Source organism: Lampris incognitus, chromosome 18 (genome assembly GCF_029633865.1).
Source record: "Lampris incognitus isolate fLamInc1 chromosome 18, fLamInc1.hap2, whole genome shotgun sequence".
In the NCBI taxonomy this organism is placed as follows: Eukaryota; Metazoa; Chordata; class Actinopteri; order Lampriformes; family Lampridae; genus Lampris; species Lampris incognitus.
Window position 1 is genome coordinate 28,641,424 of NC_079228.1, and position 13,457 is coordinate 28,654,880.

Here is a 13,457-nt window from a genome sequence, read left to right on the forward strand (position 1 = left end):
AGTCGACGTGAGAGGAGTAGTGTCCAGAAGCAGGCTTGTAGATTTGCTATGATGACTTATATGAATAAGTATGGACTAAACTCTTTGTGCGTGTGTGTGTGTGTGTGTGTGTGTGGGGGGGGTGATAGATGGTCCATTTACAGAGATAGCCCGTGGCTTTCAAAAGTGTAGACTTGGTTTCAGGAACAAATCTTGTGAAAAGTCATCAAATCTGCTCGGCAACAAATGCTTTTTTGTTTTGTTTTTGTTTTTTGTTTTTTGTACCGTAAGTAGGACGTAGGTGGACGGAAGCCATGTTGACCGGCTACTCGTTAGTGATAGGCTTATGTAAGTAAGGCAGTCTCTAAGCCGCTATTCAGGCACCGATCCAGCGTGTTCCCCAGATTCATAGGCCGTCAAAGGATAATAACATATGACGCCAGCTACCTTTTTGCCTCATTGGAGAGCAGATTTTACAACCCAACACTTTGTCTACGCTGTAGAAATGCAAATGGTTTCTGTATTTAAAAAAAAATCGGTTTACTCAACTTTGAGTAGGTCAAGTTCCCCTGCAAACCTAGAAACCTATTTGTGCCCGGACTCTTAGACGTTCGTTATAAGGTTGATGTTTCGGCAAATTCAGGCTATGAAATACCACACATGCCTTAAATACGTTTGCATTTGTCTTGCAATTATTCATTGAGCTAATGAATCTGAATTCATATCCCCTTAAAATCGAACTTGTGACATGTATGCAACTGACATAGAGGCCTGTTCTCTCAAATTAAGGGACCGACCCAAATAATTGGGCATCTGTCGTGCACGGACTAAATAATCGGTAATGATTTAATAATTCATGTTGGTTGCGTATTGCAGAAGGTCGAAACTGCAAGATAATCACACGGAGAGAGACACTTCTGCAGGACGCTTGGAGGTTTGTTTGCCTGTGTGCGATCCTTCGTCCTAATATACACTAGATGGCGCTGTGGCTTTGGAATCGATTTTACAATGAGGCTCGCCGTACAAGCAAACATGGCAGTTGCTTTTTGAGAATATTTTATACAAGAGTTGTCTTACCTCTGTGAGCGAAAGAAAGCCTACAATTTAAGATACTTTTGTTTTTAAGTTAATTAAAGGGGCTGATTTCTGCCCTATTATACTGCTATTACTTATTCCACTACATATAACAAGTAGAACGTGAACCGTTGTTAAGGTAAAGGGTGAAGGGTGAGAAAGGACTTGCCCTCAACAATGGTATAGGATGCATAACAGTTGAGAAATATAAATTTATTTATAGAAGATACATATTTCATAAGATTATTTTCTACTTTGATTAGGAAAGAGAAAGTGGGCTAACTACACTGGTGTAGATAAAGATATTCTCTTGTATTGATTATAACCATAATCAAAAGTACTATAAAAGTGTGGTACAAAAGCGGTGCATTTATTATTTGTCAGATCACACTCTCAGTGTCATTTAAATCTCTTTAGAAATACAAAGTCACTTAAAAGCTGCACATCCTATCAAGTACTTCGAGCTGTTGTATTAAGGCATCAGATTTGTCATTACAATATTGTCGTGTAGCTGAAACTGCAGTCCCAGTCTACTAGTTCTCAGTATTTATAATTGTCATTAAAATGGTGCAAAATTGGGCTATACAAATAAAATTGACTTGACTTGACTTCACCTTAGAAAAGGTTTTATTTTATTTATTTTTTTACCTAAGCCATACACAATGCTTCAGCTTCATTGGGGAACAGCTGAAACCAGTTTACAGAACAGCAATAAAAGATCAAAGGTTTAAAACTAAACTGGTTTTAGTTTAAACTGCTAGCTGCCCCCATACAGAAGCCAATATGGTGGCACTGAGGGCAGCAGCCAGTGAGAGGTGGGCATGGCTGGCCCCGTTACAGAGGTCTGTCTGACAGCACTGAAAGCTGCTTGTGAAACCGGCCTCGAAGATGGCACCAGTCAACGTTTTCCCACACAAGTCTGAATCCAGGCATCCTCTGGTGTGCAGGCTGATCAACCCCGTAGAATTGAACGCTGGAAAGTATGAATAAGAAAAAGAGGATGAAAGTGGCTGCAAATTTTTGTGGAACTTTGATACCTTAATGCCTTAATTTGGATTTTATTTATTTATTTATCTATTTGGTATGTGAAAAGACTGTGTGGATTTGTTTAAGTATTTACAATCATTAAGTTTCTCTGTAAATAAGGTTAGTAATCAACAACGTTAGATATACAATGTATGGGTTTACCTGTGTAAAATGTATGATTTTACAAATCAAACGCAGCTATGTTTTTTTTTTTATCTTAGATATGTAACAAACAGTTGTTGTTTTATCCTAGATATGTTGCAACTGGAAATAATGATGCCTCAAGGCGGGGTAAGTGTAGTATAATCTGATGTCACTAGATGGGGCAAAACACCTATGGAAAATAATGGTACCAAGAAGTACAGTATAGTACATGTTAATGCCGCTAAAGGGCACAAATGAAAATATAATGCGGTATAAATTCGGGGTGAATCTATTTTTAACTAAGGAGATAATGGAGTGTAAATTTGGGGTGATTCCATTTTCTAAAATCAAAGGTGTGGTCAAAGGTCAAGCCCCACAGTAGGTGGGACTAAGTCATGGCATAAAGGTGAGTGCATCGGGAGGTCAGGCAGTTGCTCCATGGACCAACTCGGTGTATTGTTGTACCCACTGAGTGCTACTAACAATAAACCTACTCACATCAGACTTTCTTCGCGACACGACTATTAGGCTCTTTAGCTTTTAAATGAAAGAAAACGTTTAAAAATGTCAATCATTACAAGATGCACGTGCATCTTCTTGCAATTTTAACAAACCTGAAACAGCCATAAAGTACACTTAATGGTTCATCTTTCACAATCCGTCTGTTCCTCAATCAAGTGCACTGTCAATCAATTAAATAATAAATGATAAAGTCTTATTCTTGCTGACTTCACAGTGGTGGAACTATTCTGTGGTCTATATTTGTATTACAGTTTGCGCCTCTTAACTTTAGTCTTGGTTGTTTTATTAATTATACATTTTATTTGTATAGCGCTTTTCAAGGTACACAACGATGCTTTACATAAGATAAAACAAAAAACATAAAAGCAATGCACCAAAAACATGTAGCACAAAACATCAATCACACATTAAAAGCAATTCTGAAAAGGTGAGTTTTGATACATGATTTGAACGTGGGCAGATCTGTGCAGTCTCTGATGTATTTGGGGAGGACGTTCCAGAGATATGGCCGCAATGGAGAAGGCTCTGTCGCCCCAGGTCCAGTGCTTGGTCCTGTGTGGTGGCGACAGAAAGTTGACACCGGAGGAGTGAAGGCTGCAGGAAGGAGTATGGTAGTGGAGCAGGTCGGTGAGGTAGGAGGGGTCCTGGTGATGGCGGGCTTTGTGAGTGAGGAGAATGACTTTGAACTGGATCCGTTGTGGGACAGGGAGACAGTGGAGGTTCTGGAGGACAGGGGTGATGTGGTCACGGGAGCGGGAGTGGGTGAATAGTGGAGTTATTGTTGGTGAGAAAGAAGTTGTGAGTGGTTTTAGTAAGGGATTTGGAACCGATGATGATCATGTCAGATTTATCACAATTTCGTTTGAGGAAGTTGGCTTGCATCCATGATTTAATTTCAGGGAGGCACTTGGTCAGATGGGAGTAAGTTGTAGTATTATGGATTTAGTGAAGATCAAGAGCTTGATGTCATCGGCGTAGCTGTGGAAGTGGAGACCACGACGACATATGATGTTACCAAGGGGGAGCGTGTAAAGGATGAACAGGAGAGGACCAAGCATCGAACCCTGGGGGACGCCTTGGGACAGAGGATCGATGAAAGAGGTGCAGTTGTTGACGCTGATGAACTGTTGTCCGTTGGTTAGCTATAACTTTAGCCAGGAGAAGGCAGTACCAGTGATGTTGAGGGAGGATTCAAGGTGGGTTCAGTGAGGTTGAGGAGGAAGAGAATGCTGAGGTGGCCAGAGTCTGAGGAGAGGAGGTCGTTGGTGACTTTAAGGAGGGCTGTTTCTGTGCTGTGCTGTGAGCAGAAACAAGATTGAAATTGATCGAACAGGTCATTGGAGATGAGTTGAGCTTTGAGTTGGGAGGCGACAACACGTTCCAGTATTTTTGACAGAAAGGGGAGATTGGAAATGGGCCGGAAGTTGCTCATGATATCAGGGTTGAGTCCAGGTTTTTTTGAGGATGGGGGTGACAGCAGCCAGGTTAAGTATATGGGGGACTGAACCAGAGCTGAAGGAGAAGTTAATGATTTAAGTGATGTGTGAGGACATAGATAAACAACAACAAAAAACCCAATGCCCCAGCACAGAGACGAGGACACCGTGCTGTAGGGGATGCCGTCCTTTGGATGAGATGTTAAACCGAGGTCCTGACTCACTGTGGTCATTAAAGATCCCATGGCACTTATCGCAAAGAGTAGGGGGTCCCCCGGTGTCCTGTCAAAAATCCCAACCTGGCTCTCTCCATCTGGCCACCTAATCATTCCCCTGTGTAATTTGCTCAATGATTCATCCCTCTCCACCTCAAGATAATGTGTGGTGAGCGTTCCAGTGGAAAATGGCTGCAGTTTATCACCCAGGTAGGTGCTACACATTGGTGGTGGCTGAGGTGAGTTTCCCCCCTTCTCTGTGAAGTGCTTTGGGTGTGAAGATAAATATAAATGTAATCCATTACAGATGGGAAACAGTCCTTAACAAGATTGGATGGGATGGGATCCAGAAGAAAGGTAGAGCTTCCCATTCTGTAAGGTTGGACAGCTCCATTGGGGACACAGGGGAGAACATTGACAGGGGCTGACTGGTAATGGTACAAGATCTCCCTCCAAAACCACCAATGCATATATGGAAATGCCCCCTCCTACCTCAAGGAGCTCCTTGCACCAAAGACCTGCACACGTACCCTTCGCTCCTCTGATGTCAACTTCCTCCAAGAAGCAAAGTGGAAGCTGATAACCATGGGAAAGCGGGCTTTCTCCTCAGCTGCCCCCAGGCTGTGGAGTGCCCTCCCAGACCACCTCAGGGCACCACAGTCTGTGGAAACCTTCAAACAACACCTCAAAACCCATCTGTTCACCAAAGTTTTTTCCTAGCCAGGCCACCTCTTTTCCCATGCCTTTTTTTAAAATGATTTTTACCATGGACTCTGTTTATGGACTATGATTATGGATTGTGGATGACTGTACTTTTGCCGCCCCTGTGATTGCTTTTAACTTGCACTGTGTACTGATTATTTTTGATGTATTTTATCCATTGTTTTATAGCACTTTGAGGTTTCTCTGAAATGTAAAGTGCATTTACAAATAAAATGTATTATTATTATTATAATGGGGGGACAGGTGGGGAGGGGAGAGGGTGGGGGAGGTAGTCAGGTTGCTGTAGATAGTATCAATTTGAGTTTGGAAAAATTAAGGGAAAGGGTTGCACTTGTTAACTGTGAAGGAATTGGAGGTATTGTCACTGGGATTGAGAAGATTTTTTTCCTTTTTGGGGGGGGTTTCCCCCCTTTTTCTCCCCAATTGTACTTGGCCAATTACCCTATTTCCTGAGCTGTCCCGGTCGCTGCTCCACCCCCTCTGCCGATTCAGGAGGGCCGCAGACTACCACATGCTTCGTCCAATAGATGTGGGTTCGCCAGCCGCTTCTTTTCACCTGACAGTGAGGAGTTTCGCCAGGGGGACGTAGTGTCATGGTTGCGTAGTCTGGGTCATCAAGGCTCACCTGTTCCCCATTTCCTGATTGGCATTTCTGCTCACCTGCGCCGCATTTACCTGACTGCCCCTGCTTTGCGTCACCTTTTCTCCATTCCCTGATTGGCATTTCTGTTCCTGCCCTGCCCTGCTCACCTGCGCTCCATTTACCTGATTGGCTCCTCAGCAGTTCTATTCCCCCGGGTTGCACCGACTCTTTGTCGGATCGTTATGTTAACTTTTGGTGGCCGGATGCTTCACGTTTTGTCTCGAGCCTTCCTTGCTGCCGGTATCGACGTTCCTGTTTTGTGTGAGTTTGTTTGCTTTATTAAATCATTGTTCTAAACCAGCCTGTCTGCATGACACGTAGCGCGTGGGAGGATCACGCTATTCCCCCCAGTTCCCCCCAGCGTCGTGTATGGGGGAAGGAAGGAATGCCATCTATGCGAAGGAAGCCATCTATGCGAAACTGGGAAAACCATCCCTCAACAGAGGAGGAGGTCTGCGACACCATCTATCGCCTACTTACAATGCCGTCCTTTCATCTCTTCCCAGGAGACTCAAAAGCGTAGCCTCCAAGAACAACAGTCGGTTACTAACGGCTCCAACGACTCATGACCACTGAATGGAGCACTAACGAAGTCGAAACTAACACCTCCAACGACTGTCGTTGCTAAACATCGGAACACAAAATAGCCATCGACATTATTAGCTCGGACAGCGACTCCAAAGAGGACAAATTCTGAGTCTCATCACCAGCCAGTCAGACTAGCTTGGTCTAGTCAGAAAGGCACGAACTGATGAAGCCTCTTGGATGAGAGGCGAAACGTCTTCACGGATATATACCAAGTCCAGTTGCACTCGATTCAATTCCTTTGGGTGACTATGACACGAAATCTCGGGATGCCCGGTTGCGTTTACGGGATTTCGTTTGATGGATTTCAGGAGTATGCATACCAGGGAGCTGAGTGTGAATGAGACTGTTTTGATTTGGGAGCCAGCTGATCAAGACAGGAGGAGAGTGTGTCATTCAGTTATGTTACTCCCTCTCCCGTTTGGTAAAAAGCTGGGCACTGCATTCATGTGATAGTGTTTAGCATCCTCCACTCATCTTCAGTATGAAAGCAATGGATCTTGTGGCTGCTGTGTATTAGTACTGGGTAATATTAATAACATAGCAAGGGCATATTTACATGCTTCTCCAGTGAAGCAGTTGAGGGTTGAGTTGTCACACACCACATCATTTGGAAACAGGCATGTCCCAAATATGCCGATGGGGCACTGCTTACAGGTCAGGCACTGAGCTGTGAAATGAACAGAAGATAAAAAAATTAGATGGCAGGTTCACCACTCACCCAACTACATACTTAGAAGGCATACTATAGTGCATGTCGAACTAGGAAAAAGTGATTTAGGGGAATGATTGCGGAGATTATTTTTTTAACACAGAAATAACATCTGAGCTTCACGTTTGTCACGTGACACCCCTTTGCCAAGCAAAGTGTAAAACCTAAAAAGGCGAGGGGGGGGGTTCCACAAAGGGTAAAACTGAAATATGGTTAGAAATATTTAATGTTAAGACTGTTCAAGATATGATGCATACTGTACTGTGATATGGGCCGTGCACTACATGGCCTGTAGTATTCATTTACATTTAGAAACTTCACTGAATTGCAAAACATTAAAGATAACACTCTCTTATATCTCACTGACAAACAGTGCAACTGGGATTTAAGCTGGTATCACAATTAGTTGATGGAGTCAATGTCATTGAGCCGTTGCAGCAATCCCCAAGTCTTCATCGCGGAGGGATATTATAGTGTAATGGCTGATGTCTCCTGCTGTTTCTCCATAGACTTCATTCTGAACATTTGGTTTATTGTACGTAATAAGCCTCCAACACCAAGCAATGGCACAACACAGCCATGCCACCCATACATCCAGTTCTTCTGATTTGCTGTGTGAGGTGGGCTGGAAAATTCTCTGGTGTGCTCCGTCTTTTGCCACGCCAGGTTTTCCAAGTACCAACGGGTTTGCTCAATGTCCTGCTCCAGTCTCTGGATCTCCCTCTCCGTTCTTCAACGAAATCCCATTCCTGACACCAATGTGGCAAGCCAGTGTGGAAGAAGGAGTCGAGAGGCAGAGATGTCTTTTTAATGGCAGCTCCCGTGTCCCATACACCGCAGGACCCCGAGAGTACTCTTTTATTTACACACCGGCCAGAACTAACAACATAATGACCCCCCCCCCCCCCGAGGTCACAGCCGGTGACATTAGTCTGAGTCACGGTCCTACCCTCCATAGGAATCACATCCGCCCATAGACCGCCCCCCCGCCTCTGCGCTGATTCCGCAGATCATTATAGCAATCACATGTGCTCTTAGACTGCCCCATGCCTCTGGCCAGAGTGTGGCCTCCTAAAGTCGGAACCCATTTTTAAATTCACAGCTATGACATGGATCTGGGCCAGTTATGGCCCAAAGCTGGTACAGATCTGTAATCTGGATCCGTGCCAGTATTGGCCCGTTGTGCAAAAAAATACTAGGCAGATCCGTTTTGTGGCTCCATGCCAGATGTTGTGATACAACAGGCCTGGATCCGGCCTAATTTTGCTGTCTGGGACCCTGATGGATCCAGTACACCATGGCTCCACCGCGCTATAAGAGGTCAGGAGGACCAGCACCGGGGAACACCTGCTGCCCGCCACTACCGATCGCACCCTTGCAAGCGGAAGGGATGCTAAGCATAGAACACCGGCCAAGCTGCCCAAGTACAATGGGATGACACAGCTAGAGCCATACCTCTCGCAAGTCCAATTAGCAGCATGGCAAGCGGATAGAGCAAAGAGGAAGCTGTCATCCACCTGGCTCTGGCATTGGCGGGAAAGGCTTTGCAGGTGCTCCTCGACCTAGCTCCAGCAGAGCAGCGGGACCTCCAAGCCCTGACCCTTGTGCTGGAGAGGCAATTCATGCAATGACCCTTCACTGGCCAAAGCAGGGAGCAGCTAGCCAGCCACCGTCACCAAGAGGGAGAGAGAGCCTGGGTACCTTCACTGCAGATGTGCAGCTAACACGGCCAACATGGTCACCCGCAGCTTAATGCAGCCACCAAAGAGGAGCTGGCCCTCCACGCTTTCCTGCGGGGGCTCATGCCAGAGCAGTTGTGCCAGCATGTTCACCTCACCATGCCCCAGTCCCTCAGCGAGGTTCTCTGCGAAGCTGAACAGGCCAAGGTGGTACTCTCCATGCGGCTTACCCAGCAGAAGGCCCCCACTTTCTGACTGCATGTCAGGTTGGCTGACGATGATGAAAAGGAAGAGGTAGAAGAGATCCACCAAATTCGGCTTTCACCACAGCAGTCTTGGCGAAGGCCTCCAACACCCAGCCCGGCCAACTGACCGTGGTTACCAGTGTGACAAGCCTGGTCACATAGCCCGCAACTGCCCAGCACTGGTGCCGAAAGCCAGAGTCACCCGGCCGGTGGGGAAACGACAGCAGTATGTCCTAGTGAGGGGACTGCCACTCCAGTCTCCAGCCCCCTTTCAAGGCCGATGCATGCTGGTTGGCCGCCTATGTCACACCAAAGGACTGTAACTGGTCTGTGAACCCGGCAGTCGATCCTGCTGGGCACTGGTAGACACAGGGTCTACCGTTTCCAAGGTGTGACCTGGCGTCCTACCGGGCACCACCGGCCCACACTCGGTGGCATGATCACCAACCAACACCCAGCTGATGACGGTGACAGGAGAAAAGGCTGGCATGAGAGAGAAAAAGTTACTGCAAGTCCAGGCTGGAGACCGGGAGCTGGCACACGAGTTCTGGCTCACCAACATCCTAGAGCCATGCATCATTGACCTGGACCTGCTGACCCACTGGGGAGCCCGTGTTAACGTGTCGGAGGCTACCATCAACCTCGGTACAAAGACTGTGGCGCTCCAATCCGGCTGGGGAAGAGCGTGTTCAGGGACCAGCAAGCCAGTCGCCGAGCAGCCGCCCCTCAGCAGGCACAAAGCCCTGGTGTGGTATTGGCATGCTGCTGCTGCTGCCAGCGGTGGGAGAAACGGGACCAGATGACACCGATGGTGGCAGCCGTCCAGACCGCCAGCAACGAGAGGGGAGGTGGTTCCCGTTGACTATGCAGCAACTGAAGCAGCAGCAGGAGGCAGACGTGGTGCTGGTGAGGGGCTGGCCGGAGACGGGGCGGTGCCCCGAGTGGACAGAGGTGTCAGTGCTGGGGCCCAAGGTAAAGGCCTACCAGTCTCAATGGGGCAACTTCAGCTCCACAATGGGTTTTGAGTACAGGGAGTGACCCCCTGCAGCTATTGGTGCCCCGTGTGTTCCGTTCCCAGGTTCTCCAGATGGCTCATGGCTCAGTGGGGGCAGGGCACTATGGGAATGCCAAGACCCTCCACCGCCTCAGGGGGTGGTTCTATTGGCCTGGCTGTCGACGAGACATGGAGCTACACATGCACTGCTGCAACTCCTGCACCCGCTGGGCCCGGGCCAGCTCTGGAGTGCGGCAGAGAATAGGGCCTGTGACACACAGTGCCTTGGGCAGGCCTTCGTGTGAGGGGACACAAGGTATAGGTTAACAAGTTGGACCCTGTAACCCACTGTTGGGATGCGCAGTGCTTTAGGTTCGGGAGGAGCTAAGGGCAGAGTGTAATAACCACACACACACAAATTAATCTGAACTGCACCTTTAGTGTGCTGGAAATTACAAATACAATTTACAATTCAATGAAAATAATAACTGGGCCCTTAAAATAAAGAAATAGTCCTGAAGTGTATTTTCTACACTTCAACGAGTCAATGACTAGTAAGAGTTAATTTTCAGAGTGCACTCTGGGGTTCTGTTCAAAGGATACCAGTCTGGGTGACTGGCACAACTTGCCACACTGGATGGTAAGTAGAGTTGTCCTGCAGAGGTTCAGATCCGCTTCTTACTGCTAATCTAGTGGCTCGCCATCTATCAGCTCTCAAATGACTTCTCAGGATTGCGATCATTACAAAAAAACCTGATCAAGACATGTGGGATGCGATAACCTCGTTAAAACGGCACTCTTCACAGCCCGTGGCTCGTGCAAGCTCACGCACGTTGCGAAGCAATTATCGCTTGATAAGGTGCTCGCAGCGTCCACGCTCTCGTCTCATGTGTCACTGCCCCTCCCTTCTCTATTCACACAGACACTCTCTATCCTAGACTCGATCAATCGAGGCAGGTAAGAATGGAGCCGATAGAGGTAACCGATTTTAATGAAGTAATAAATCATAACTATAATGTTGTAGCGAATTCGGGGAGCAGTCTGGGAGACCCTCTCCACAGCCGGGACGCGAACCCATGTCTCCTACTCCGCAAGTGACAACGTTAACCAGTCGACTGAACAGTCCGACCCGTTAGTCAAGGACCAACGTGTCTACTTATCCATGCACGTTACACTATGAAATAAAATAAAACATGAACTTAAAACAAATTAATGTTTATAACTTATATAGTTTTTAAATAAGTTTCTTTTTCTTTAACCCATTATTTATGGCTGGGTTACAGGCGTATTGTCCCATTCGCAAGAAGGGGATATGCCCCAAACTCCCCAGCCACTGGCAGGGGCCCAGCGAGATTGTAGGCAGGCTGTCTGAGGTGGTGCTCCGGGTGCACATGCCCAGCCAGGGGCACATGGTGGTGCTGCACCAGGAGAGACTCTCCTCATACCGCCCCCTTGCTCCGCATGTTGTTGGGGCTGGGGGCGACAGTAGCACCCCATGCACCGATCACTGTGCTTCTCCCCCAGTTGTGCTTCCTGTAAGCCCCAGGCAGCCTGTTCGTCAGCGACGGTACCGTGGACAATACTATGTATTGGGTGGTGGGGTCATTGATGATGACTGACCCCTCAGGTTGGGGCTATGTAGCAACTGGGGGATGCGGTTGCTCTGACTGTTGGCAGTTCTGTGCTGGATAGCGCAATGGCTTATGGGACTGTAACGCTCATGTTAAAATTGTGTTTTAGTTACGTTGTGGTTATTGTGTTTGTTTGAGGGTTCGACTCGGACTACCGTTTCCTGCCTGACTGACTGACTGACTGACTGTAGGACTGTGACTCAGACTAATGTCGCCGGTTGTGACCTTGAGCGGGGAAATCATTGTGTTGTTAGTTCTGGCCGGTGTGTAAATAAAAGAGCACTCTCGGGGTCGTGCGGTGTATGGGACACAAGAGCTGCCATGAATCTCTGCCTCTCGACTCCACCTTCCACACCAGCTCGCCACAATATAATTAGCATTCGCGAATTCATCTGGTTACCAGGCTAGCTCAAATGCTGTTGTGGGTTAAAATAATCGTCAAAGTCCCAGTTCAAAATGCTTTTAGCTGTTAACAGGTGCCCCCCCTCCTTTTTTTTCCTGAAGTGTATACAACTAGTTCAAGTAATGATAATTCACAAACGACCGCAGCCATTTTGTCGTTTTCAGTCCACGTTGCTGTGACAACAGCGACAACTGACATTTAAAGTTTCAGGAAGTGGTTGATTGGTTGAGGTAAGTAAACAAGCTTTCATTTAGAGTGCCATTTGAGACACAAATTCTTACCTGTTTAGAAAAATGTATTTTATACAGGTCAAATACAATAGGAAAAAAGCAGAGCAGCTAATACAGTAATGAGATGTGGAGAAATTATGTTTTTTTTAATTATGTGACTAAAAACAGACTGAGAATCAACATTACACATTACAGAATTTATTTAATCAATTAAATTAATGCTCTTTTTTTCTTTTTTTGCTATAGGAATCACACATGATTCTCAACTTACCAACAGCTATGAAAGCTCCAAGCACAATCACTCCTTTCCAAAGATTACTCATTGTACCTCAGATGCTTTGGAAAAAAAAACGAGCTGAAGCGTAATAATAATAGCTACCTAAACTCAAGTAATTAAAGTAGCTCACCGAGACTACGATGAGAAGGCGTCAGGCAAAAGACAAAAAACAAACTCGCTAACAGGAAAGGTTTGACCACAGAATGAAGTATTTCAGGTTCGTCCTGTCGACACAATGAGGAGGTCTGACAGGTCTTTGGAAAGCTTCCATGTACAGTGCATCCGGAAAGTATTCACACCCCTTCACTTTCCCCACATTTTGTTATGTTACAGCCTTATTCCAAAATGGATTAAATTCCTTTTTGTTCTCGTCAATCTACACACAATACCCCATAATGACAAAGTGAAAAAGGTTTTGTAGAAATTTTTGCAAATTTATTAAAAATAAAAACTGAAATATTGCATGTACATAAGTATTCACACCCTTTGCTATGACACTCAGAATTGAGCTCAGGTTCATCCTGTTTCCACTGATCATCCTTGAGATGTTTCTACATCTTGATTGGAGTCCACCTGTAGTAAATTCAATGGATTGGACATGATTTGGAAAGGCACACACCTGTCTATATAAGGTCCCACTGTTGACAGTGCATGTCAGAGCAGAAAACAAGCCATGAAGTCAAAGGAATTGTCTATGGACCTCCGAGACAGGATTGTATCGAGGCAGAGATCTGGGGAAGGGTACAAAAACATTTCTACAGCTTTGAAGGTCCCGAAGAGCACAGTGGTCTCCATCATTCGTAAATGGAAGAAGTTTGGATCCACCAGGATTCTTCCTAGAGCTGGCCGCCCAGCCTAACTGAGCAATCGGGGGAGAAGGGCCTTGGTCAGGGAGGTGACCAAGAACCTGATGGTCACTCTGACAGAGCTCCAGCGTTC

At 46.4% G+C, this 13,457-nt stretch overlaps 1 protein-coding gene across 1 annotated transcript; it reads right to left on the minus strand.

Annotated features, from left to right (window-relative positions):
- Positions 1-1,251: 1,251 nt before the first annotated feature.
- On the minus strand, positions 1,252-12,724 carry lye (lymphocyte antigen-6, epidermis). The gene is made up of 3 exons (XM_056298902.1): positions 12,513-12,724; positions 6,907-7,017; positions 1,252-2,026 (listed from the first exon to the last, which is right to left on the minus strand). The coding sequence occupies exons 1-3, from the start codon at positions 12,562-12,564 to the stop codon at positions 1,803-1,805; spliced, it is 387 nt and encodes a 128-aa protein (XP_056154877.1). The 5' UTR covers positions 12,565-12,724; the 3' UTR covers positions 1,252-1,802.
- Positions 12,725-13,457: the final 733 nt, after the last annotated feature.

Coding starts and splice junctions, on each gene's coding strand:
- lye (XM_056298902.1), bottom strand. CDS start 12,564: ATGAGTAATCTTTGGAAAGGAGTGATTGTGCTTGGAGCTTTCATAGCT. Junction 7,018..12,512: donor TGGAGCTTTCATAGCTGTTG/GTAAGTTGAGAA, acceptor TTCATTTCACAG/CTCAGTGCCTGACCTGTAAG. Junction 2,027..6,906: donor CTGCTTCACTGGAGAAGCAT/GTAAATATGCCC, acceptor CATACTTTCCAG/CGTTCAATTCTACGGGGTTG.